General features: G+C 33.4%; 1 protein-coding gene across 1 annotated transcript; it reads left to right on the top strand.

Moving 5' to 3' along the window:
* Positions 1–2,817: 2,817 nt before the first annotated feature.
* Positions 2,818–3,463, top strand: LOC136227915 (small ribosomal subunit protein uS9). The gene has a single exon (XM_066016712.1). It carries the CDS (start codon positions 2,864–2,866, stop codon positions 3,314–3,316), a length of 453 nt encoding a protein of 150 aa, XP_065872784.1. The 5' UTR covers positions 2,818–2,863; the 3' UTR covers positions 3,317–3,463.
* Positions 3,464–27,386: the final 23,923 nt, after the last annotated feature.

Here is a 27,386-nt window from a genome sequence, read left to right as displayed (position 1 = left end):
GATCTCAATCAAGCTCCCACCCATCCTTCTTTGATGCTAACACTGCTTATTCAACAGAGGCAAGTCTCTACGGGATAGGTTCGGCTTCCCCGAAGCTAGGCGAGCTCCTATTCTTTTTTTTTCTCATCTGTAATACTCTTATCTTTACACTGATAGCCCTCTTTTGCTTTACCTTTTGCTTTTGTTTTACCTTTTCCTTCCAAGCCAATTCTTCGGAATCAGCAAAGAAAAGAAAAACGGATCAACATCTTAATGTGTATTTGAGAGATTGTCCTCGGGCTTAGGAGTGTTCACATGAGTTCGTTGAGGTGTCTACACAGGAATAAAAACCTTTTATATATTCTGTCGAGAGTTCACCACGATTTTGTATTATCTGGTGACGTTTAAATACGCTGGTGAACATGAAAAGAAACGATTGATCCACAAGCTAGATACGTCAAACAGAGAGAGAAAGGGAGGGGGTGGCAGCACACTGAGAATGAGAGGGATGCTAGGTTAATTCTCTAATCACTCATCAGAAGTTGTTAAGCTTATGCTTATATATAAGTGGTAATTAGGATGAAAATGTAATCACTCCTTATAAGAATCCGGCTCAGTCCATTAACGGACAGACCCTTATATTTGACCCATCACCGAATATAATTCTAACATCTCTCACTCGCACGTAATGAAACTCATTCCTTATTTGCCAATGGAACCCATTGATATCTCCTTTTGGCTTTAATTAGTTTGTCTATCAGGGATTCCCCATCCCGAAATAATATATGGCAAAATTTGGCTTCCATCCTTACCCCGCGAGAAATCCACATCCTCATTTAAGTTTTTAATTTCTTTACTTTTTTTCAAAATTTTCAAAGTTTTGATTATTCAAAATCTCCATCCCGGCGGGAATCCCCATCCCTGGTGCATACATAACTTATTAGCTTTCAATTTTTTGATTTTATAATTTCTACTCCTAATTGCCTATGTTCCGTTTAAATTTTAAACAAACGTAGTTACAACTTTTACTTAATCTATCTTAATTTATGTTTAGAATATATTCCGGTTTTAACCACCCACGTTACAACTCAATTTTTAGTGTATTTTTTTGTTTGTTTATCTAAATCACATATATATATTTTTTTTAGTTTATTTTTTTTATATTCAGATATTTAATTGGAGATGGGGACATTTATAATCATACCCACCCCGTTCCTGACTGTCGGGGATAAAATAAAAACCATCACCACTCTATGGGGATCCCAAGCGTGGATTCTTTGTCTCCAACGGATCGGGTCTCCAATGGAAATGGGGAATTCAACTAATTGATAGCCTTAAAAAATAGTATCCCGTTAAAGCTATAATAATAATAAAATATTAGCAAAAAAGATAACAAAACCTAAAAAAAAAATGGGTTAAGATGCAAAAATAACCTCAACATTTTGGGTCAGGAGCAATTTTACCCCTAACGTCTAAAATTGTGCAATTTTGTCCCTAACGTTAGAAGTCAAGAGCAATATTTTACCCATAACGTTAATAAATTGAGGCAATTTCAGATACTATTATCAAACATAGATATTTTTGTTCCTTATTCAGCACCAATTGCATAACAATTCGTTTTGAAAAAAAGATTTCATGTTTTTTATAATTTAATAATAGAATTTGGGATTAATATTTATAAATATGGTGAATTTTTTGAATTTATTTTATCTAATTCGTATAAAAGGGCAGTATATTTTTTATTTATTTTTATTTTTTTCATATCCCAACCTATGTTTATGATTTGTTACTGATAAAATGACACACGTATGAAGTGTAGATGACAAGATTCATGACCGAGAAGATAATTTGATGAATTATTTCTCAAATTGACCTAATTTATTAACATTAGGGGTAAAATTGCTACTGACTTCCAATGTTAGGAGTAAAATTGCACCATTTTAGACGTTAGGGGTAAAATTGCTCTTGATCCAAAACGTTAGAGGTATTTTTTCACCTTAACTCTAAAAAAATAGTTTTGGATAGTTTACATAAATCTAAAACAGTATTAAAATGATTATCCAGGTTTGAAAAATAAAATTATATTATATTCATGTAATTGGTGTAAGATTGGAAGTGTTTGACATAAAAACAATAAATTTAAGGGTAATTAATTTATTAGTCCCTATATTTTGACAAAACACACTGTTTAGTCCCTGTATTTTCAAAAACACATGGTAAGGTCCCTAACTTTTTTTCTCAGTGAACTGTTTAGTCCTTCTGTCTGTTTGTTAGATTTTTTAACGTTTATGACTTCGGAAATGACTAAATTATCCTTTACTATTTACCCTCAAACTTTAGAAGAGGAAATCCAATTTAGAAAAAGAAGTCGTTTGTATGGAGAACAAGAAAAAGAACAGACCCAATGCTTACGATTTTGAACGATTAAGAAGAAAATCAAGAAGAAGAACACTCAAAGTTGATTTCAGATGCATTAGAGTTTAAAGGAAAGGAAAATAAAGGAAAAGAATAACACAAATCCAAATTGACTAACAAAATTTTCATGAGAGTCTAACGGCAGGGACGAAACAGTTCACTGAGAAAAACATTAGGGACTAAACAGTTCATCGAGAAAAAGGTTAGGGACTTTATCATGTATTTTTGAAAATACAGGGACTAAACAGTGTGTTTTGTCAAAATATAAGGACTAATAAATTAATTACCCTAAATTTAATTACGATGTGACTGACCCAAAGTTTTTCTACATTGAATTAGTTTTGGGCTGGACTTATATAGGCCCACTAAAGCCCAAGTTTCTATAAGTATCATTTGTATTTAAAACCCTAAGCCCTTACTACAATATCTCCTCCTTTCATCTGTCCAGGTTTATTTTCTCAGAGTAACAATGGCGGCAGTTGCGGCAACAACACCGGCAATCGAGTCCGTGCAATGCTTCGGCCGTAAAAAGACGGCTGTTGCAGTCACATACTGCAAGCGCGGAAGAGGTTTAATCAAGATCAATGGGTGCCCAATCGAGCTGGTGGAGCCGGAGATCCTCCGTTTCAAGGCCTATGAGCCTATTCTACTTCTCGGACGTCACCGTTTTGCAGGCGTCGATATGCGCATCCGCGTCAAAGGAGGCGGACACACTTCTCAGATCTATGCCATACGTCAGAGTATTGCTAAGGCTCTGGTCGCTTACTACCAGAAGTTTGTCGATGAACAGAGCAAGAAGGAGATCAAGGACATCTTGATGAGGTATGATAGGACTCTTCTTGTTGCTGATCCTAGGCGTTGCGAGCCCAAGAAGTTCGGTGGTCGTGGTGCTCGTTCCAGGTTCCAGAAAAGTTACCGGTGAAATTGGTGTTATGTTTGTTTTATTTTCCTATGCAAGCTATGGATTTTAGCATTTGAGACCTCAATGTTTTGGTTGGTTTTGGTATATTGAACCTAAGTTTGTCTTCATTGAACCTTAAGGTTGTTAAAATTAAAATTTTGTTGTTTAGAGGATACTTTCATATTAGCTATTTTTGATTATGCTATTCTTGTTCTACAATTAATATATTGTTTGTGTGGTTTTGATTGAAGGTTCAAAATTGACAGCTTTTGTGAGTGATTTGCCTAAAGTTTATGGTGTCTGTCTGATTCGTATTTGCTCATAACTGCATTGATGCAGCTAATGGTGAATGTGGCAATGGGATTTAGAAATTTTTGTTGATTATTTGATAGAGTTGACGGTTTTATATTATGGTTCATGTTAGCCGACCCCGAATCATTTCGGGACTAAGGCTTTGTTGTTGTTGTTGTATTTGATAGAGTTGATGGATTATTTGATACTGCTTTGCTATGCTTATTCTCTTAATGGCCGTGCTGATGTATTGATGATGAAATAAGAATGGTAGAGGTATCCATGGTTTAAGTATAGATTTGCTTGCACCAATCAGGTTGGCTTGGCTTGAGTGTAAGGGCGTCAAGTCTCTAAAAGTCGGAGACCTCGAGTTTGAGTGCTATTGTATGTAGTAGACTTTGTCTCGCTGCTATTCCATCCTTATACGTTACAATCTATTGGAAATTGCTTCTTCTTTTTTTTAAATCTGATTATCCGCACTTTAGGTGAATCCAGTTCCAATTAATGTTTAGTGAGTACACTAGGTCTTGAACTCGAAATCTATAGCTTAAGCAACTTCATACCCTTAACCTTAGTTGGTAGAAATTACTGTTTTTAGCTTCAATTTTGGCTGCACTTGCACATTCCTTAGTTATTGCTAGTTTGATCATATATTTGTGTCATTGCATATGTTACAATCTATTGGAAATTACTTTTTTTTTTTAAATCCAATTAGTCAGTTTGAGTCTGATTATCCGCACTTTAGGTGAATCCAGTTCCCATCAAAGTTTAGTGTATACACTAGGTCCCGAACTCGAAATCTATAGCTTAAGCAACTTCATACCTTTAAACTTAATTGGTAGAAATTACTGTTTTTAGCTTCAATTTTTGCTGATGTTACACATTCCTGAGTTATTGCTAGTTTGATCATATATTTGTGTCATTGCTATTACATCCCGGACTCGAGTGAAACGATACCTTTTTAGTGTAGTACCGTGTATTTATAGTAGATTTGGGGGTACCATAGGTTTTACTAGACTCCCACATGGCAATGCCTTAGTGGATTTATCAATTACAGTTATATTTGGAGGTACCTGCTGTTTCCGCTTATTCCAGCAGGGAATACTGGGCAGGAAGCGTGTGCCTTTTTGAGGTCCTCATTTGATAATTATGCTTTTGGGTGAAGTGACCTCATTGGTCCAAGTGTATTCGCGTTATGATGGTATTATATATCAGGTAGCAACTTCAGTGTGATGTTAGGAAGGATAAGAGCATATAGTAACTGTTGCAAATTACTGATTTTAGCTTCAAATTTTGCTGCTCTTGGGCATTCTTTGGTTATTGCTAGTTTTATTATACAGTTTATTCACAGTTTGAGTGTAAGGGCTTGAAGTCTCTAAAAGCTAGAGACCTTGAGTTTGAGTGCTAGTGTATGCAGTAGACTTTGTCTCGCTGCTATTTCATCCTTATTTTGGGAGAAACAGCTTCAATGCAATGCAAGATGGTCTGCATATGTTACAATGTATTTGATTGGGCCACATGTACAACAATTATGCTTTTGGGTGAAGTGACCTCATTTGTCCATGTCAGAAATTAATATAAGATCTACGATTGGGTCTTAACTACCAGCTTGAGTTTTTAGTTAAATCGGTTCCATGACAGTCCAAGTGTATTCGTGTTATGATGGTATTATATATCAGGTAGCAACTTCAGTGTGATGTTTAGGAAGGTTAGGAAGGCTAAGAGCGTATAGTAACTGTTGCAAATTACTGATTTTAGCTTCAAATTTTGCTGCTCTTAGACTTTCTTTGGTTATTGCTAGTTTTATTATACAGTTTATGTTATTCTTATCCCACTCTTATTTTAGGCTACCTGCTAGCAACTTCACAAACCGCTTGCATATGTTGTTATTTATTTACTTATATGTATAACTTATATGATTTTTTGGTTCCGAGTCTCTTCTCTTCAGTCATTTTTAGGTGCATCTTATTCCAATTAATGTTTTCTACATATATAGAATTCGAAATCTTTAGATAAAATGACCCGAGACCCTTAACAATACAAGCCTGCATATGCCACACATGTTGCAAATGACTGTTTTGGGCTCCAGTTGAGTAGCTCCAAGTCATATCTTAGTTATTGTTAGTTTTGTTACCGCTATGTGATTGATTTATTTAAGAGTTTTCATCAGGTTTAAAGGAGTATTAATTAAGCTATTTAAATCCTTATTTACGATTCTCAATTTTTTTCTTAATTATTATGATTGGATAATTGGAGTTTCTCATTGAATATTAAGCCTCTCTTAGTTCAAGTAAAGACAAATTCGAGAGCTTTTGATTTGGGCTTGGAACGGGTGGAATTCTATATTTTAGAGCATTTTCAGGAGGCTCTTAGGCCTTGTTTGGATTGAGTGTAATTAAAGTAAGGTAAAGTAAGTGGGGTATATATGATAACTTATTGTGTTTGGCTAGAAGGTAAAGTAAGTGATGGTTTAATAATGTAATTGTGTTTGGTTTGATGGTAAAGTAAGGTAAGATTATTATAAAATTACTCTTATACCCTTACGTATTAAATTATTATATAATAATTTTAGTTAAATATGAAAAGCTAAAACAAAAAAAAAAATCAGAAAACTTGAAAAAAAAAGTTCAAATTAAAAGAATTCTGCCAAACCAATATATCAAACCATACCAATATTTAAAAAAAATCAAATTAAAATGGATAGGAAACAAAGACGTAACAAGAAATAAAAAAAATGAAGAAGTAAGGAGAAGAAATAGGAAATAAACAAAAAAATAAGGACAATTTTGGAAAAAAAAAATCAATTACCTTCCTTCCCTACCGATTTGGGGTGCATGTAAAATTGCTTAAAAATTACCCTCACCTATCCTCACTTACTCTACCTCTTAATTTCACCTCAAAACAAACAAGGTTACTCATAAACACTTACCCTACCTTAATCCAATCACCTCAATCCAAACAAGCCCTTAGTGAACTCTCTATAAATAATAGGGATAAGGTGCAAATTTGCCATTAACGTTTTTAGGGAAGATCATATTTACCTTTAAGTATGAAATAGCAAAATTTTAGGTCAATGATTTTATTAAAAGTGCAATTTTAGGTCTATTGGATGGAAAAGTTAAACAGTGTTAAACTTGTATCTCATTTTGCAAATGTCGGCTAACTTCTAGTTCTCTCCATCCATTCATGTTTTTTTTCCCATCTTCACCATTAATCAGGAACAAATCCTTCCTTTTATTCAGCAGCAAAGCATGTTCAAATTGTAGCTTTTTCCTCCAAAACACTAGTCTCAATCCATATTCTTTTATCCCCAAAAGTGATAGTTTCATGATGTAATAAGAAAAAAATCCCCAATAAGTCACTTCAATCACATGTGAAAGAAAGAAGGCAAATTTCATAAACCCTTCTTCTTCTCAAGAACCAGAAGGTTCATTCTTCAAACAGAGATTACAAATGTATTTTTGGAAAATTAAAATGTTTTTACCTTAATTTGAGTTGGGAGACACCCAGATGAAGAAATAGAAATGAATAGTGGGAAGAAACATGAGTTAGAAGTGAAAATGGTTTCAGGGCTGAAATTGCAGGAAATGATGCATATTTGTGATAAAGGAGAAGGATATAAGGGTCATGATTGAAGGAAGTAGAAGGAGAGCAGAATCAAAATTGCAATTGAAGGGAATAAGAAGGTGAGAAGAATCGTGATCGAAGGGAAGAAGATGAAGGAGAGCAAAATCAAAATCGCAATTGAAGAAGAAGGATACCATAATCAAAATCTGTAGAATCGTGTGATTTGGGAAGAAGGTGGAAATGTTGACACTGTTAAGTTTTCCATCCAATAAGTCCAAAATTGCACCTGTAGAAAAATCATAGACCTAAAATTTGCACCTTATCCCTAAATAATAGAAATAATTGACTTTTAGTGATTTAAAATGATAAAAAGCATCCTGAGGCCCCTGATCTTTCATTGTTTGGTGCATTAAGCGCTCGATCTTTTATTTAGACACATTGAGCCCCTGATCTTTCACCATTTGGTGCATTAAACCCTCGATCTTTCATTTAAACACATTGAACCCTTGATCTTTCATATATGGGTATATTAGGTCCTTCCATAAACCAATTAATATATAGGTTTATTAAGAGCATGTTTGGTTAAGTTTATATAACTGCAGCGTTTCACATTTTCTCTGGACACTACAACATTTTGGAGCTTTTCACGAAAAGCTCTTTTCATGAACAATTTTTTGTAGTTAATTGTTATTGATAAAATTACCCTTCTTATTTCCACAAAATGTGCTTCAATTTTAACATTATTTTTATTCTTAGAACATAATTATCGAAAAATAAGGTTTTATTGTGTTCAATAAATTTTTTATCTTTTATTTAAATTATTTTTATTAATTTGTATAATATATTTTTATTTTAGAATTTGTTATTTTTAGAACATTATTTGTTGTCACACCAAACATGCCCTTAATAAACCTATATATTAATTGATTTATGGAAGGACCTAATACACCCATATATGAAAGATCAAGGGTTCAATGTGTCTAAATGAAAGATCGAGGGATTAATGCACCAAATGGTGAAAGATCAGGGGCTCAATGTGTCTAAATAAAAGATCGAGGGCTTAATGCACCAAACAATGAAAGATCAGGGGTCTCAGGATGCTTTTTGCCATTTAAGATTGACTAAGATATATCATCTCCAATAATGCTTCCTATATTCACTTATACTTTATTATTTTATTATTAAAATTATTATTTATTGTTATATTACTAATAGTACGAGGAGAGAGATCCATCAATAATAAATTATTAATAAAAGGCTTAATGCTTCTTCAGCCCCCTTAACTTGTCCAAATTGGTCATTTTACCCCTCCAATTCATCGAATGTCCTATTTACCCCCCTTAACTCCATAAAAATGATATTTCTTACCCCCTTAACTTATCCAAATTTGTCATTTTACCCTTTTTCCAACTCATCGAATATCCTATTTACCCCCATTAACTACATAAAAGTGGTATTTCTCATCACTTATGATCATATTTACCCTCTTAACTCCATAAAAATGGTATTTCTTATCCCTTTATAGTAGTAAAAAAAGTTGAAAAGAGAAAGAATGAATAAAAAATACAAATAACAAGAACATTAATATGAACAAGTTAAATACATTATATGTAGGGATAATGTACCAAAATAGACCTATGATTTTTAGGGAAGTATCAATTTAGGTTCCACTTACAAAATAGCATAAATATAGGTTTAACGTTTAAAAAAAGTTATAGGCTTCGATAACGGATTGTAAGGGGTGAAAAATACCACTTTTATGGAGTTAAGGGGGTAAATAGAACATTCTATGAGTTGGGGGAATAAATGGACATGTTGAGGGAGGTGAGAAACACCACTTTTATGGAGTTAAGGGGGTAAATAAGACATTTGATGAGTTGAGGGGGTAAAATGACCAATTTGGACAAGTTAAAGGGGCTAGGGAAGCATTAGGCCTTAATAAAAAATAAAGTTAGGAGCCACTAAGAGGTGGAGAGAGGCTCTCTATTAATAGAGAGGATGAAGAGACTCTTAGGTGCTGTTTGGTAAGATGTAATGATATTCGTAATGGAATGACCATTACATTGAATGTTCATTACCATGTTTGGTTGCATATTAAAATTTCATTGTAATGAAATGAGAAAACATTGGGTTAAATTTTGTTGAAGAAATCTTGTAATCCCCATTAAAAATGACTTGAATTCTCATTACATTGTCATCTAACCTCTCATTTCTCAAATCTCACCTCTCAATCTTACCTCTCATTCTTGTTAAAAACGCAAAAAGTAGAAAAACATGAAAATTGAAAACGATAAAAATAAAAAGAAAAAACAAAAAACCGAAAAATGCGAAAAATGAAAAACCGGAAAAATGAGAAAATAGAAAAACGGTGAAAAATGTTGAAAATGAAAATTAAAAGAAACGAGAAAAATATAAAAAAAAATATGAAAAAGCGAAAAACTATATACTAGTTTATTGATTTCGGTTAATCTAATTTTGTATTTGGTTTCAATTCGATTTTTTACATTTTTTATGTTTTTCGTTGATTTTAATTATGTAAATAAAATGTTATGATTGCATTTAATTAGGAAAATATAAGTATTGTAATGGTAATTACATTCCATCATAATTGGCAACCAAACATGGTAATAGAATCAATATTCTATTGCATTACATTACAACTTTGATTACATTACGACTTTGATTACATTATATTGCATTACGACATACCAAACAGACCTTTAGTGATTTGAGGAGCCACTAAGAGACTATTGAAGCTGATTTTTTATTCTTTTTCCTCAAATTTTAATTTAGAGGCTGTTGGAGATGCTCTTATCCGACTTATATCTACGGTTAGAGGGTTAGTTTCTAATACTAACATGATTTGTAAAACAATCCGATTATTATTATTTTTTTTGGTAGAGATTATAGTTATGACAGTGTAATCATAGAAAATATTTTTTTTTTGTTGCATTTATGATATATGATGTTATTATAATCTTGTTGGATATCAAATAGATTTATAACTGGGCCATTGATTACTTGATCGGGCCGGGTGGTTGGAATTGATCGAAAAATAAATAAATAATATTTATATATAATTAATTTAAAACTATTTTTTATAAATTAATAAATTATAAACAATTTTTAGTTTGTTATTTTTTTTTATCAATTTGAGACTTAAATATATAACGAATAAATAGAGTTAAAAATAACTTGAAGTATGTTAGTGTATTTTATGCCATGAAATCTTTTTAATGGTATATTATTAACTCAAAACGGATAAGTGATGAATGAAAAATTGATGTTGAAAGTGAATTATTGAAATGGTTTGGAAGTATATAAAAGTATATTAAGCATTCTCATCCACGTAGAAAAGAAATGGAAATCTTAACTAGTTTATAGTAAATGAGATTCTTACAAGGTTGTAACCAATTACTATGAAAAATGCCTCTCACGCGTAAGGGGTGCAGTCGAACCATCATCGGATTAAGAGTGTTAGAGACGCATCCGCATGATGTGAGCGATGCGAATGCCACACCAAAATAAAATCTTGTGGACTTGAAATAAGAAGGCTTAATATTAGTGAGAAACTCCAATTATCAATTCATAATAATTAAGAAAAAATTTGAGAATTTATACATATAAAGTTAAATAGCTTAATTAATACTCCTTAAAACCTAATGAAAAATCTTAAACAAATACAAACTGAGGTAGGACTGTAAATGAGCCGAGCCGCTCATGAACGGTTCAGAGGTCGGCTCAATAAAAGCTCGGTTCGACTCGATCTGATTCGTAAACGAATCGTGAGCACGATTTATTGGCTTGGTTCGTAAACGGACCGAGTTTGAGCAGATCAAAGCTCGACTCGAAAGCTCGCAAGCAGACTTGATATTTATGAACGAATTTTAGTTTTATAGAAAATTATATAGTTTTGTTTTAGTTCACGAATATTTAAATTTAATATTATTTCATTTGCTATAAACATAATAAATGAGTAATAGACCAACTATTTGTAAGTATCTTATTTATTTATTTATTCATGAACTTGACTTGTGAGCTTGTTTATTGATACAATTGAAGAGCTATTTGCGAGCAAACTTCATAAATATAATTAACGATTTACTCGCAAACAATTCATGGTTAGATAATTTTCTTAATGAATCAAGTTCAAAGAGGATTTTGAACTCGAAACAAGATCAAAGCTCGTTTATTTTCTAATAATTTGAGACGAGCTTGAGCAAGCCAAAGCTCGGCTCGGACTCGAGCTCTTTAATTTTATCGTGTGTCAAGTTTGAGTATGTCAAAGCTCGGCTCGGCTCAGCTTGGCTCGATTACAATCCTAACGAGGGAGTGCTTCAATTATTTTGAGTCCTAGCATACGTAGAAAATTTTAATTGGGAGAGGATCGAGTTCGAGTTTCAAGCTAAACAAAAAACTTTAATTAGGAGAATATTCACTTAAAAGGTATCTGGCAAGTCTCGAACCAAGAAATTAGATAAACTATATAAAATAAAATCTTTTTATGTCCTCATTCATTACAAAGCAAATTGTAATTGATATATGTGCATTCTTTTTTACTATGAAAATTTAGTTGTATTTTCTTAAAAAAAATAGCTATATTTTCCGGATAAATACTCGATAAATTAATAATCTTTTTAAACTAATAATTTCTTCTAGTCCTGACTTGAATAATATATATATATATATAGAAGAGATCAGGTGTTACACATTTCTTGTAGTGTGACAAGCCTTATTGTGTGACAAGGACCAATTTTGTAATTAACCAAAAGAATTGGGCAAATTTGTAAATAAAAGGAAAGAGAAAATTGTTTTATTTTTTTTCTTTAAAATGCATTTTCCCAACTTTTGCAACCTCGTTTTTTAAAAATTTTTATACCGTTGGACTCGTCTTAATTAAATGGTCATTTTAAGATCCATGAAGCTCAAGTAAAAAAAATTTCGGTGAACGGAATCTGGGTGGGCATTTTCCGGTGAGAACCAAAATATCCAGAAAATTCTCAAAAAAATTCAGAAAATGTAAAACTTTATTCTAAGAAACTTTAATTCTTCGGTCAAAGCGATATTTCTTACGGTTTAGTCCCAATAAAACTTTTTCCTTAATTTTATCCATTTTACACGGTAGAACAATTTGTTGGGTAAAAAATATAAGGAATCTCGCTTTAAGCCAAACATTAAGGTTTCTTAAAATAATGTTTTACATGTTTTGAAATTTTTTGATAATTTTTTGAATACATTTTTTGTCATACTTACATTGTTCCAAATGAGTGTACCATTTGTTCCAACATAATACTTATATTGTTCCAACAGAAAATTGTTTTATTTCTTTTTTTTAAAATACATTTTTCTGACATTTCTAACCTCATTTTTCGAAATTTTTTATACTATTAGACTCGTCTAAATTAGACAGTCATTTTAAGATTCTTGAAGCTCAAGTAAAAAAAATCCGGTGAACGGAATCCGGATGGGCGTTTTCTGATGAGAAAAAAAGTGCCCAGAAAATTTTTTAAAAATTCCAAAAAATGTAAAACATTATTCTAAGAAACTTTAATTCTTAGGTCGAAGCAGGATTTCTTACGGTTTAGTCCCAATAAAACTTGTTTCATAATTTTATCCATTTTACATGCTTCAACAATTTATTGGGTCAAAACTGTAGGAAATTTCGCTTTGAGCCAAGAATTAAAGTTTCTTAAAATGATGTTTTACATGTTTTTGAATTTTTTGATAATTTTTTGGACACATTTTTTGTCCTACTTATATTGTTCCAAATCAGTGTACCATTTGTTCCAACATAATACTTGTATTGTTCCAACAGAAAAATGTTTTATTTCTTTTCTTTAAAATACATTTTTCCGAAATTTTTAACCTTGGTTTTCAAAAAAATTTTATACTATTAGACTCGTCTAAATTAGACGGTCATTTTAAGATCCTTGAAGCTCAAGTAAAAAAAATTCCGGTGAACGGAATCCGGGTGGGCGTTTTCTAGCGAGAAACAAAGTACCCAGAAAATTCTCAAAAAATTTCAGAACATATAAAATATTATTCTAAGAAACTTTAATTCTTGGGTCGAAGCGAGAGTTCTTACGGTATAGTCCCAACAAATTGTTGAAGCATGTAAAATGGATAAAATTAAAGAAAAAGTTTTATTGGGACTAAACCGTAAGAAATACCATTTTGACCAAAGAATTAAAGTTTCCTAGAATAATGTTTTACATTTTCTGGAATTTTTTGAGAAGTTTCTGGATATTTTTTTTCTCACCGGAAAACGCCCACCCGGATTCCGTTCACCGGAAATTTTTTTACTTGAGCTTCATGGATCTTAAAATGACCGTTTAATTAAGACGAGTCCAACGGTATAAAATGTTTTGAAAAACGAGATTGGAAAAGTTGGGAAAATGCATTTTAAAGAAAAAAAATAAAACAATTTTCTTTATCATCTCTTTCATTTTATTTACCAATTTGCCACCTTACCTTTTTAATTATCATCAAAACTACGTAGTTTTGTTATGTCACACAATAAGCTCATTGTGACAACTTAAACCCTTGTCACGCTGGATCTCACACACACATATATATATATATATATATATATATATGAAAATTTAGCAAAATATGACTTTATAGTACTTTGTTTTTTCTTGAAATATAAATCTAGTTGAATTTGATCTCTAACTATTCTTAGTACATTTAAAAGTTCTGATGTACCTTATCAAATTGTAACAAAAAAAAAGGTAAAGAGTGGTTGATGCTATAATTGTTTCATTTCTTGTGATTGGTTCCAAAGATACCGAGTCATCATCAACTTTATCACTCTATAAATTAATAATTAATTTATTGATTAATTAATATTTTAATAAATTAATAAAAAATTTATGGCCCCAGTTTTACTGTGGTATATATCTTAATCTATTAATTCATAAAAGGCTTAATACATCATTTGCCCCCCTGAACTTGTCTAAAAAGGTTGATTGGCCTCCTGAATTTTTAAATTGTCCTGATAACCCCCTCAAACTTGCATAAAATGTCTAGTTAGCTTCCTTAACTTGCACAGAATGAAATCAATTGATCACTCGGTTACAAAAAAAAAAAAAGTTAAATGCGAAAGATGTATTGTACGAGTCTTAAAAAAAGTAAAATGATCAAAATCGAGGTATGCAGTTGTAATATTAGAGAAGACAAGTTTTATAGTTGAGCAAGTAATAACTTCATTTTTAATCTATTTTTGAATTATGTAATAATATTCTAAGATGCGTGGAATACATCTTCCACATTTAACTTACTTTTTATTTATGACCGAGTGATCAATTGATTATATTTTACGCAAGTTTAGGGAAAACTGAACATTTTATGCAAGTTTATGGAGCTATCAGGATACTTTGAAAATTCAGAATGTCAATTAAGCTTTTTGAACAAGTTCAAAGAACAGATAATGAATCAAGTCATACACCACAAATGATCTTTGACCTGTAGATATGTCTCGTAAAGGCCAAACGCTTTTAAGAGGTCCACAACCGCCAAATCTTGGAAGACCCGCCATCCACCATTGATCCGACCAAGGATGTCAGCACCGTTCTTCCCAAAGGGAAACTGAAGCCATTAATGACTAGAAACAACTCCATAAATAAGCCAACAGCCAGACATGAATAGTGTAATAACTACTCATTAAAAGAGCATAAATGAAAGGATTTTTAGTTAATAGTTTGATGGTTACAAATATCCTAGCATAAATAGCCTCACATCTCAAGGCATCGAGCTACACCTTCCGACCCCACACTTTGTGCTTAAGCATCAGAGTGTCCACATCCGAACCCAACAGCGTCCCCCACAGGTGGAGCTCCGGCAGAAGTTAGTCCCAGAGTTGTCAGATTTCTAAATAATAAATTATAACAAATGAATTCAAAAATGGAAAAATAAACTAATTAATAACAGTTAAACGCTTAAAATAAAATTTTGTTAATAAAAAAATATTACATTATTATTATTATAAATAGTTCTCTAATTATTTCTACAAATCCAGAGATCCGCTCGTCATTGTCAAAAATATCAACGCTTTAAAGTTGAAGAAAATTCAGAGATACTTTAAAATGACCAAATCATATTAAGTGTCCAAGTTATCCCATTGTACAAGTCCATCAAACTCCAGGCACAAAGTATTATTCGTACAAGTCCAAAAAAATCCAAAGCTCGAAAAATATTCGTACGAGTCTAATGAATTCAAGCTCCGAGTATTGTCCATACAAATCCAATAAATTCCAAAGCACATGTAATTATACGTTCAAGTCCAATAAAGTCTAAAGTTCAGATATTGTCCGTCAAAATCCAACAAAGTCTGTTCGGATTAGAAATAATTCAAACTCAACTTACATCAACATCAAATCTAGGTATGAATTTAGTACAATAATCCATTCAACAAACAAATTAAATTCCAGTGAGCAAAGTAGACAATTTACTCAATCCAGCAACCCATTTAGAAAATCAAATTTAAGGCAGGGATCAACAATGATATTTTCATAAAACTTGGGAGCAAACTCATCAAACTTGGAAGTCAAGCACACGAAATTCAAAATATCTGTGGAAATTCAACCAAAAATATCAAGAACAGGGCCGACGCTGGGCATAGGCCCGGGGTGCACTGGTCTAGAGCCCAAGGTTGGAGGAGGCCCAAAAAAAAAATTTAACCTTTATATTTATATATGAAATTTAATTTTTTTAATATAAATAGTGATAAAATTATATAGGAGAACCTATTTTTTTCCGAAACCCAATTGATAAAAAAAATTAAAAGATCTATTTTATTACGTATAAATTTTTTATTATTAAATAGACTCTTATTACTTATTTTGTTTAAAACCCCTAAATTGTCAGGACCGGCGCTGATCAAGAACAACAAAAATCCAGATACCAATAATGATTTTTTAAAAAAAAACTTGGAGAGCAAGATCCTTAAATTTGGAAGAGACATCGGCCAAAAAATATCGAGCACATTGAACACTGAAGACTTGGCCCACAACAGTCCACGTATGGTCTAAAAATTTGTAATATTTCATGCTTTCTAGTATAAATAGAGGGTGGGACTAGACTTGTCCATGGGACGGACTCAGGCTGGACTTATCAGGTTTTTAGGTAAAAATACTTTGTCCAAATTCAGCTCACTATTAATTTGGATAGGTTTAGATCAGACAGGACTCAGATTTAAAAATCAAATTTCAAACCTAACCAATATTGACGCACCTAAATATATATATAAAATTATTAATTATAAAAAATAAATATTTAATATATAAATATATATTTATTAATTGATATTAATAGGTGGACCAGACCGTTTTATTTTTTTTAATCTCAAATCCGTCCAAAAAATAGACGGGTTTTAACGGACCTAAATCAGACTGGATCTATGAATAATTTTTATTATTCAAGCCTAAACCGGATCTAGGCAGGTATCCAGACCCTTAGGCAGGTCTAGTGGGGACCACAAATAAAGGGGGAGAGGAAAAATCTGTAACACAAAAAATTTCCATAGACTACAATAAAAAAAAATGTAATATACGAACTACATCAATACAAAATTCGTCTACACAGCTGAGTTCGTTCTCTCATTATAAATTCTTTTATTTGACCCATTTATACTTTCAAATCAAATTTTAGACATTTACATGCTATTAATTTATATATCAATAGTAGGGTAAATTCCAAAAAAAAAAAAACTCTGTGGTTTGATGTTCTTCCAAAAAATCATTTGTGGTTTGTTTTTACAAAAAAAAAAGGACTGTGGTTTGCGCCGTTACTCGAAAAACGGAAATTGGATTAACACCGTTAAAGTGCTGACGTGACACAGGGGTAAAACGGAAAAATTGAATTTTTATTTTTATTTTTTTCCGTCTTCTCTCTCTTCCTTCTTCTTCTCTGTCCCCCTTCTTCTTCTTCTTCTTCCTTCTTCTTCTTCTTCATCTCTTCTTTCCTCCTCCTCCTTCTTCTTCCTTCTTCCTTCTTTTTCTTCCTCCTCCTCCTTCTTCTTCTTTTTCTTCTATTTCTATTCTTTTTAAAAAAAAAATTCCCTTACTCGAAGAAATGTGGGAAATCTGGAAAATTTCCAGATTTCCGGAAATCTGAATGCCACTGCTAGTAAATATAACTTTGTATGATTCCTACTAATTTACTTCTTTTATTTCAATTGCTGTCGTTAAGTTATTCCTCGAGCTATGAGCAAATCATTTTTTTGCAGGAATATTCATGTGATAGATCCTCTGAATGTGCAATTACAAGAAAGAGTGTTTCCACAAGGTTCAATTGTCTCTGTGCATTTGTTCTAAAATTCGTGCAATGCCTCAGTTTCATTATTTTGTTATGCTTTTTCTTCCTTGTTAAACAAACGGTTTTCAACTGTAGGCTGTTCTTTTGAATACGTCTAATTTTATAGGCGTATTTTTTTTCATGGTATTGGTACAAAGATAATACATAGTTAGATGGTGGCATGGTGCTCTTTTATTTTATTTTATTTTTTGATGGGGATTAGGTTACATCTGATTTCGCCTTACTCGATTTTCCAGATTTCTGGAAAATTTTCAGATTTCTGGAAATTTCTGAAACTTCAAAAAAGAAGAAGAAGAAGTAGAAGAAGAAGAAGCAGAAGAAGCAGAAGAAGAGGGAAAAAAAATGAAGAAGAAGAAGAAAGGAGAAGAAAGAAGAAGAAGAAGAAGAAGCAGAAGAAGAAGAGGGAAAAAAAAATTAAAAAAAATTCAATTTTCCCGTTTTACCCCTGTACCACGTCAGCACTTTAACAGTGTTAAGCCAATTTCCGTTTTTCGGGTAACGGCGCAAACCACGGTCCTTTTTTTTGAAAAACAAACCACAAGAGTTTTTTTGGAAGAACATCAAACCACGTGAGTTTTTTTTGGAATTTACCCTATATAGTAACTATTCCTATACTTAATCCTAATTCATCCAATGGTAAAAAAACAAAGTAACACTTACTTTGTAAAAAAAACAAAGTAAGCATAGAAGACACTCTTAGGATAGAAAACATCTAAGTATATGCATATATATGATAAACATATTTTTTTTCCGATTTGCCCTTCCAAATCCACCACCATTAGCCACCAGATCCCGACCATTATGAACACACAGGAACCAAAAAATGGTTTAGCATCTGTCTAACACGAGAACCCATAGATCTGAAGAACAAAACCACAAATCGGATGTAAAACGAGATTTTGAATGAGAAAAAAAAAATCAAAACCAATACATGAATCTTCAAGAGGAAAAGGAGTCCTTACCGAGCAGTCGCCGGAGAGTTTGCCACCGCCATCGTGTAATCGCCTTTAATGGTGTCATCACGGGCAGAAACCTCTTAGAGAGAGATGATAAACATAAACTTGTGTTCAAATTTGTTGAGTTTCTATTGAAGAATGCTGGGATGTTGGACAAGATAGTCATCGTTTTAGCAGATTGTGGAACAGGTAAGTTTACAAAGATATTTTCTGCATACAACTATTGAGTTGCTATGTTCTAGCGAGCTAGGTATGTTCAAATAGGTAGAACATGTTTTAGTAGTTTGGGTGTAAGTTTTTGTACTTGGCATATATAGTTGGGGGTTGTCTTCTGCATCTGATGAGTATGGTTACATGACTTTAAGTAGCTTAAATGTATATCATCTCTTGTGAACTAGGCAAGAACTTCTATTTGGTATCGATAACGAAAATACATTTAAGCTACTTAAAGTCATGTAACCACTCATCAGATGCACAAGACAACCTCCAACTGTATATGCCAAGTACAAAAGCTTACACACAAACTATTAAAACATGTTCTACATATTCGAACATACCTAGCTAGTTAGAACATATCAACTCAAGAGTACAAAAGCTTACACACAAATACATAGTTGTACGCAAAAAACATCTTTGAAAACCTAACAATTTTATAGAAACTTCAAACAGAAAACCTGTTCCATAATCTGTTAAAATGACGAATATCTTGACCAACATCCCATCATTCTACAATAGAAACTCAACAAATTTGAATACAAATTTATGTTTTTCATCTCTCTCTGAGAGCCTAATTATATTAACATTCTTCAAATTTGACACTGAACAATTGAAAATGGTTTCATAATTGTCTTTGCTACCAATATTAGGGGTAAATTTGCACAAGTTTAGACGTTAGGGGTAAATTTGCTCCTCACCCAAAACGTTATGAGTAATTTTGCACCTTAACCCATTGATTTTTATTCATATCATTGTATAAATTAATTTTTAATTTTCAAATTTAATCAAGGTAATAAAATGAAACTTTTTTTTAATTTTTAAATTTAATCAAATTAAAAATAGTTATTATAAAATGAGGTAATAAAATGAAACTTGTATTCTTACTCTTGACTACCCATTACATTTATATATTAAAATACATAAAAAAAAAATATCAAAAAAATGCCAAAGGTGAGAATGGAACCCATACCCTCTTTAGTGAGAAGACAATGCATTACCATTATTCTAATTTGAATTTATATATAATAATTAAAACATATGCAATTTATTTACAAAGCAAAATTTTTTTTGGGCCCCCTTCCGACCTTGGGCCCTAGGCCGGCGCACACCGAGCCTAGGCCCAGGGCCGGCCCTGCACACTAAACCGTATGAACTTCAGGTAACCTCCCACTAAAGTGTACAACCGGTTTTTATGACCGGTCAACGCTGGTCAAAGTTGCCACATCATTATTTTTCATTATATCATTAAAAAAAGTGGGACCCACGTTTTATAGAATTATTAAAATAGCTTTTATCTCTTATAAATTTACTAAATTAACCTTATCTTCTTCCTTCAACCCCATTCTCTACCATTTCTCTCTCTCACTTCTCTCTCTACCATTTGCTCTAATTGATGAAGAATTATGGGTACCCACTCTCTATTTGAATGGGTTATGTGGGTTCCTGCTATTTTTTCTTTTTATTGGATTTTTTTTTTCAGGTTTTTGTGTCAATTTTTCTGTTTTGGTCCTTCCCCTGGAAATATTCCGAGTCTAGCAATCTGTGACCAAGAAAGCTTCACCCAATAGTGCCCTTTTGCTTTGAAAAGCTGGGCCGGTCCCTCTTGCCCACTGTCGCAAGCATTGTCTGTCTCGGATAATGGATACTCAGATCTCGTATTTGATTGTGGCATCACGTTAGATCTGAGAAGAAAGAAGCTTGCGATGGGAGCCCAGAACAGCCACAGCTGCTGCACCCAACGTCTTGGGCTATGACATGTGTAACCAAGAAGAAGCTGTGGAGCAATTACCGCTCTTTCTGCCGAATGACAATAGAGAAAAAACATGAAATTGCTATTATTATTATTATTCTTCTAAAATACAATCTGACAGGTGCTTAATTTGTGAATGACAAGTGCTTAATTTGTTTCAATCCAACTCAGATTTTCTGATATACAATCTGATGATTTGAACAATAGAAAAAATACATGAAATTGCTATTATTAGTATTCTTCTGGAAAAAATGGATGATTAGTCCCAATAATACATTACAAATTGGTGTTTTACATTACTAATGATGAAATTTGATTTTTTTTTATTAGTTGATCCTGGATTAGAACATTAAATTTATAACCATTTGGGTCTTGAGTTCTTATTATGGAAGATTGGGCATATGTGGGAGAGAGAGAGAGGAGTGAGAGAGAAAAATGGTAGAGAGAGGGAGTTGAAAGAAGAAGATGAGGGTAATTTAGTAAATATACAAGGGATAAGGCTAATTTGGTAATTCTATAAAGAGTGAGTCCCACTTTTTTTAATGCTATAATGAAAAATGATGATGTGGAAACTTTGACCAGCGTTGACCGGTCATAAAAATCGGATGTACACTTTAGTAGGAGGTCACCTGAAGTTCGTACGGTTTAGTGTGACAAAATTTTGGTTGTACACCAAAGTGTGATTTAGGGTAAATGTTGTACACCACGTATGTAATTTACCCCAAATTTCTAATAGCATGCTTTTTACTTAAACCTCTAACGCCTTACTATAATACCTTCTCCTTTCATTTATCTATCCATCGTTAATCTTCATCACTAGGGTTTATTTTTAAAAAGTGACAATGGCGGCAGTTGCAGCAACAACACTAGTGATTGAGTCCGTGCAATGCTTTGCATAAAAAGATTATCGTTGTAGTCACGTACTGCAAGCGCGGAAGAGGTTTAATCAAGATCAATAGCTGCCTAATCGAGCTAGTGGAGCCGGAGATCCTCCGCTTCAAAGCCTATGAGCCTATTCTCCTTTTCAGACATCACCATTTTGATTAAACCTAGTTAGACTCGGTATTGACTCGTTAATATCTCAAATTGAGCTTTGATTGAATTTGACCCATCTTTGACCGAATTTGATCGAGCTTCTAACAAGCTTATACCAAATTTATTACAGATGCATAGAATAAATAGCGTAAAAAAGTCTTATAACATACTCCATATGAGTTTAAAATATTTATATCTAAGAGTTCTACAGAATTTAAATTAATCCCTAAAATCTCTCTAATTCTCTGAAAATCTATCTATATATAATATAAAACAATAACGATGGACCTGAGGTGTCACTTTCTCCTTTTTTACTGATAAAAAATATAATATAATATATAATATATTGATTTTAATTATATTATATTTATATATAAAAATATTGTTTAAAGTAAATATGAAAATAAAATAATAATATTTAATTTATATAGCACATTTATATCATTAATTGTAATTATTAGACTATATTTTTGTTAATATTTATATGTTAAGATGAATCTGTGCATCACACGAGCCAAAAACTAGTTAGAAGATAAAAATTGTCTACTATTTAGTAGTAGTTGTTAAAAATGGTATGATTTTCAGCAACAAGATGAATAAAAGCTATTAGTAAATACTAATCAGTTAGGAAAACATTTAGGCCTATTAGCTCAGTTGGTTATAGCGCCGTGCTAATAACGCGAAGGTTGTAGGTTTGAGACATACATAGGCCAATTTTTATTGATTGATCAATCCAATTTTTTAGAATTGAGATTTTTATTGATTTATAGGTCGACTACGAAGGGTATGACTTAGGGATACAAAACATGTGGGGAGTGAAGGGCCTTAGAAAAGCTCTTTTAATCTACCGTCGAAGGACATTGTCATACCCGACCCTAAATGACCTCAATCGGCATCGGGCGTGAAATAGAAAGATCACAATCAACACTTAGGAGTCTCCAACCTCGCCTAATCGGCCGGTAACCTTCTCTATATCCTGTACTTTATCACCTAAAAACAGTAAAACATTTAAAAACGTGAGACAAAAATCTCAGTAAGAAACTATCCGCTATAAAAACCAACGTTACTTAACATAGCTACATATATACCTTTAGAAAAGGATTTAATCAAAACATTATTAAAGATACTCAAAACCAAAGTTCATAATATAGTCAAAGTAGTAAACCAAAAACCAAAAATATATAATCTTGTATCGACTCTTGAGTTCAAAACCTTATTAAATAGTATAATCAAATAAGCGTTTTATCAAACCCAAATCGTAATCAATAAAACGTAAAACCTTATATCAAAATCAATCATAACGGAAAACATAATTCAAATGAACTTAAAACATTGTATCCATCCTCGAGTTTCTCCCCCTTAAGTATCAATCCATAACCACATATATAATCGAGATGTCTCTTAACATTGCCTATCCCATATGGTCTTACCCAACACTTCTTTGTCATACCCAATAGGTCTTCAAACTGTGTACACATGCCATGTCCCTCACTAAACATGGTCTTCAAATATGGAACCACCGATCCGGATAGCTCTCAATGGATATAAAATCATAACGTGCTCAAATATCCTTTTACAATCAAATTCCAAACTATTTCATAACCGAAAATCATTTGGCTTCAATTAGCCCTTTTGTATGATAAAAATCATATTTGGACTTCAATCCAAAATAATAACAATGGATATACATTGAAACCAACCAAATGAAGCCTTAAATCAACATAATCAAGTAAAATCCGAAATTCACATAAAAGCATAGTCAATAGCTTCATTTGAACCATAATTTCACAATAAAAAGCAAAATCGTGAAAACCCTCAATTTTACAAATACCCGTATAAACCTTGAAATATCAATTTCTGAAAATTCTTTGATTATATATATCTATATACATAAAACTCAAAATATAGTTGATAGTTAACTTACCTTGGCTACTAATTGAAAACCACAAACCCGTTCAATTCGCCTCTAAACTCTGTCTAAGCCATTTCTCTCCAAACACTGCCGAAACTCAAAAACTCTTCGGCTAGGACTGAGATCTATATATAAGGATGCTATGGTTCCAATTTCAAATGATTCGGACGATCGAATCTCCGTAAATCAAAGAAACGGTGGAGAAACGGTCGAAGAACAATGAAAATGTTGAAGAGGCACAGAAAAAAAAAGAAAAAGGAAAATAGAAAACCAAAGAAGATGATGATAATCCGTATGATTTTGGAATATATATCCAAATCTGGTAAAGATCTCGTTTGGTCCTCCACCTTTATATAATCTCTTAAAACTTCTTCTAAACTTTTAATTTACACCTGAATCCATCGAATTAACTCCAAATTTTTCCTATAGCACCAAATAAAAATCATACACCTAATAATTATCATCTATACTAATATCAAAATATAAATTCTAAAAATTTAGTCACGGACGTGACAGACATGATCTTTAGGTAAAATGAAATCACATAATAAGACCGAAGGTCTTTTCTAATTGTATTACTTTCGGAGATTTTTTGCGTTCCGAGTTTTGGGGATTGGCTTCCTTATTAATTCCTTCAATTGGTAATTAAGTGTGTGTACACACTTGGTTACTTGTTAGGGTCTTCATAATTGATGCCCATTTTGCCTTTTTATTTGTGTGCTTATGAAGTTTTGATTCTTCGGAATACCAAATCTCCTATGTAGAATTGCATTGGCTTAACTTTTCTATTATGAGTTGCTATTATCTGTTGGTCATTTTTGTTGAAACACCTTTCCACATAATTTTGATTTGACAAAATTGTTTAAGTATAAATTAGAATACATATTCTAAACACACTAAGTTTAAATACGTTGATTTATTCTACTAATGTGTTTGTTCAATGTTGAGTATAAATGTTATAAGTCATAAGGATTGGAAGGCCCAAGCCCAATACGGAAGCCAAGGCCCAAGTCAAACAACTCAGTACACTCGGCCCGCGTATGTCAAGACGTTGTCGTTTTGGACAAAAACACAACTCAGCAAACGGAAGGATCTAGAAGACCTTCAGGAACAACTTCACAATGAAGCTGCTGAGTAGTCTCGACAAAGCGTACAAGACAGCAGACCGGCAGAGGAAAACTTCCAGACAAAGTGTTTCTTCTTTTAGCAAAGTTCAGACGACACAGTATGCTGTCCAGTTGACTTTACCATAAAAGGAGAGACCATCTGCTGTGCTGACCGAGGAAAGAAGATACACGATTGTGATTGGCCAAGAGCTCTGTGCAAGTCAGGATGACAACGACACATAGCCGTTTCCCTCCAACGGTTATTTCGAAATTCGAAATGACCGAATGACCAGACGTCTCTATAAATAGTGCCATCACAAGCTTCACAACACACAGAACTTGATCAAGCCATTACGCTGACTAAATCTCTACAAGTTCTGCAAGCAAGAAGCAAAGCAAATTTCTTACACTACAAAGTCTATTCATTTGTGTAAAAGTCTAGAGTGATTGTTTTTCAATCATCTAAGGTGTTCTAGCAATTGTTGTTTAGGACAAAATCTTTATCATTTCTAGAAGTAGAAAGGAGAGGCTGAGTACTCGGTTTTAAGTACTCAGCGGAGAGATTAGGATTGAGTAGAAGTATAGAGGAAGGTACGCTTGTCATACTCAATTGCTGATATTGTAAAAGGTTTGAGGCTCTACCTTTAAAGAGCTCAGTAGAGAATTCGAAATCTCGGAAGTGTTCCGGGGACAGGACGTAGGCTTAGAAGAAGCCGAACCTGGATAAATCTGCTGAGTGAAGTATTTCTAAACCTTAACTCCTAATTTATATTGCTTGCTTTAAATAATCAAAACTGACCAAGTAAAGAGGTCAAGTTGAGTTGTGCGCGTTGAACATCTGAGTTCAGGAATAGACTCCAAGTGCTATCTCCTGACTCAAGCTGAGGAACTGACCTAGTCACCTGTTGACTAAGCCAGTATCTTGCTGTTTACTCAGCGCCGCTGTTCAAACCTTTTTCTTTAGAAAAAGAAGTCTGCCTAAATTGCGAAAAAAAGTTTAAATAGTTCCTAACCCCCCCTTGGAACTATACTTGCAACTAAACAAGGGACCAACAAGTGGTATCAGAGCCTAAAAGCTCATTACTAAAGGTCTAACAACCTTGAGTTGATCCATACCATGGGCGAAAACAGCACTCGGTTTCTCCCTGGAAACCAGACAACTCAGATATTACCTGAGGGGCTGTCCATTACCAGGCCTCCCCTATTGTTCGGGTCAAACTATACCTTTTGGAAGAATAGGATGAAAAACTTCATTCAAGCTACAAACATGAGTGCCTGGCTATCTATAGTCCAAGGCCCGTTTGTACCTGTGAAAGTTGTTGCTGGCCAGTCAGTTGTTAAAGCTGAGGTTGAATGGACAGAGGATGATCTTAAGAAGCTTCAAAACCATGCTTCGGCTATCAATATGCTTCACTGTGCGCTCGATGCTGCAGAATATAACAAAATCTCAGGTTGTGAGTCGGCACAAGAGATCTGGAAAAAGCTGAAAGTCACCTACGAGGGAACAAACAAAGTAAAAGAATCCAAGGTGAATCAGCAGATGAGACTGTACGAGCTGTTCGAGATGAACAATGATGAGGGCATTTCAGACATGAACGCAAGGTTCACCAACATCATTAATGAGCTCAAGAGACTTGGGAAAATCTTCACTGAGGAAGAACAAGTCAAAAAGATACTCAGGAGTCTTCCAAAAGACTGGCAAGCAAAGAAGACAGCAGTTGAGGAAGCTCAGGATTTAACCACCTACAAATATGACGAACTCATCGGTTCATTGCTGACCCATGAGATATCAATGAAGAACTTTGAATTGAAGGAAAAATCTGATGACAAGAAGCAGAAGTCACTTGTCATGAAGGCTGACTCCACTAACGGGAGTTCAACTGATGATGAGGAGATGGCTATGTTCACAAGAAAGATGAAGAGGCTGTTCAGGAAGAACGACAAATATTCCAAAAAGCCTTACAAAAAGTTTGATAAGTATAAGGCTGACTCAAGCGACAACAAATACAGAAAGGACAGCTCAAAGCCCATTACATGCTTTGAGTGCCACCAAGATGGCCATATTAAGTCAAACTGCCCCACGCCGAGGAAAGACAAGAAAAGTGGGAAGAAGGCAATGGTGGCTACTTGGAGTAACAGTGATGAATCTTCATCAATAGAAACTGAGGCCACCGAGTCAGCGAAGATATGCTTCATGGCTGACGAACTTGCTGAGCCATGCATTTCTGAGCATGCTGACCAATCTGATAAGTCAGACAATGAAGAGCAATCCAATGAGGTAATCTCACTCTCTCAACTCAGAAATGAAATGGGTAATGCCCTGAGTGATCTTTACACACTTGTCAAAAAGTGTAACAAAAAGATTAAAACACTCAGCCGGCGCTGTGTTGAGGTGGAAGAGGTCAAACTGAGTGACCTCAGATACCTTCTTCAAGACAACTCAGTTTTGCATGAAAATATGAAAACCATTCATGAGTCTGTAGTTGAAGTCCAGTCAGTTTCCAAGAAACTGAGGAAGGATGTCACAACCATTCAGAACCAACTAAAGGTTCCAAACAAAAATAATTTTCCTCTGAGAACTAAGTATCAAGGTACTCAGTATCAAGGTACTCAGCAGAGACGAAATCCCCAGCGAAGAGTTCAGTGTGACTTTTGTGGGAAGTTAGGACACACCACTAAGGTGTGCTGGCACGCTCAGCACTGGGGTGCTGACAAGTCAGTAAAGAGTCCTAAACAGAAAGTCAGTTGTGACTTCTGTGGAAAAAGTGGCCACACTATTAATGTATGTCGCCACAAAATAAAATATGATGCTTTACCTGTTGAACCTAACAAGTCAGGACCCAAAAAGAATTGGGTACCTAAAGGAAACTGATTACAATGCAGGTAAGCCTGAGATGTGCCGAGAAGTAAAAAATGTGGTATATTGACAGCGCATGCTCAAGGC

This window comes from Euphorbia lathyris, chromosome 4, assembly GCF_963576675.1.
Source record: "Euphorbia lathyris chromosome 4, ddEupLath1.1, whole genome shotgun sequence".
Classification (NCBI taxonomy): domain Eukaryota; kingdom Viridiplantae; phylum Streptophyta; class Magnoliopsida; order Malpighiales; family Euphorbiaceae; genus Euphorbia; species Euphorbia lathyris.
This window is presented reverse-complemented; position numbering and strand designations above follow the sequence as displayed.

Excerpts from the sequence above, each read along its gene's own strand:
- LOC136227915 (XM_066016712.1), top strand. The coding sequence starts at position 2,864 with ATGGCGGCAGTTGCGGCAACAACACCGGCAATCGAGTCCGTGCAATGC.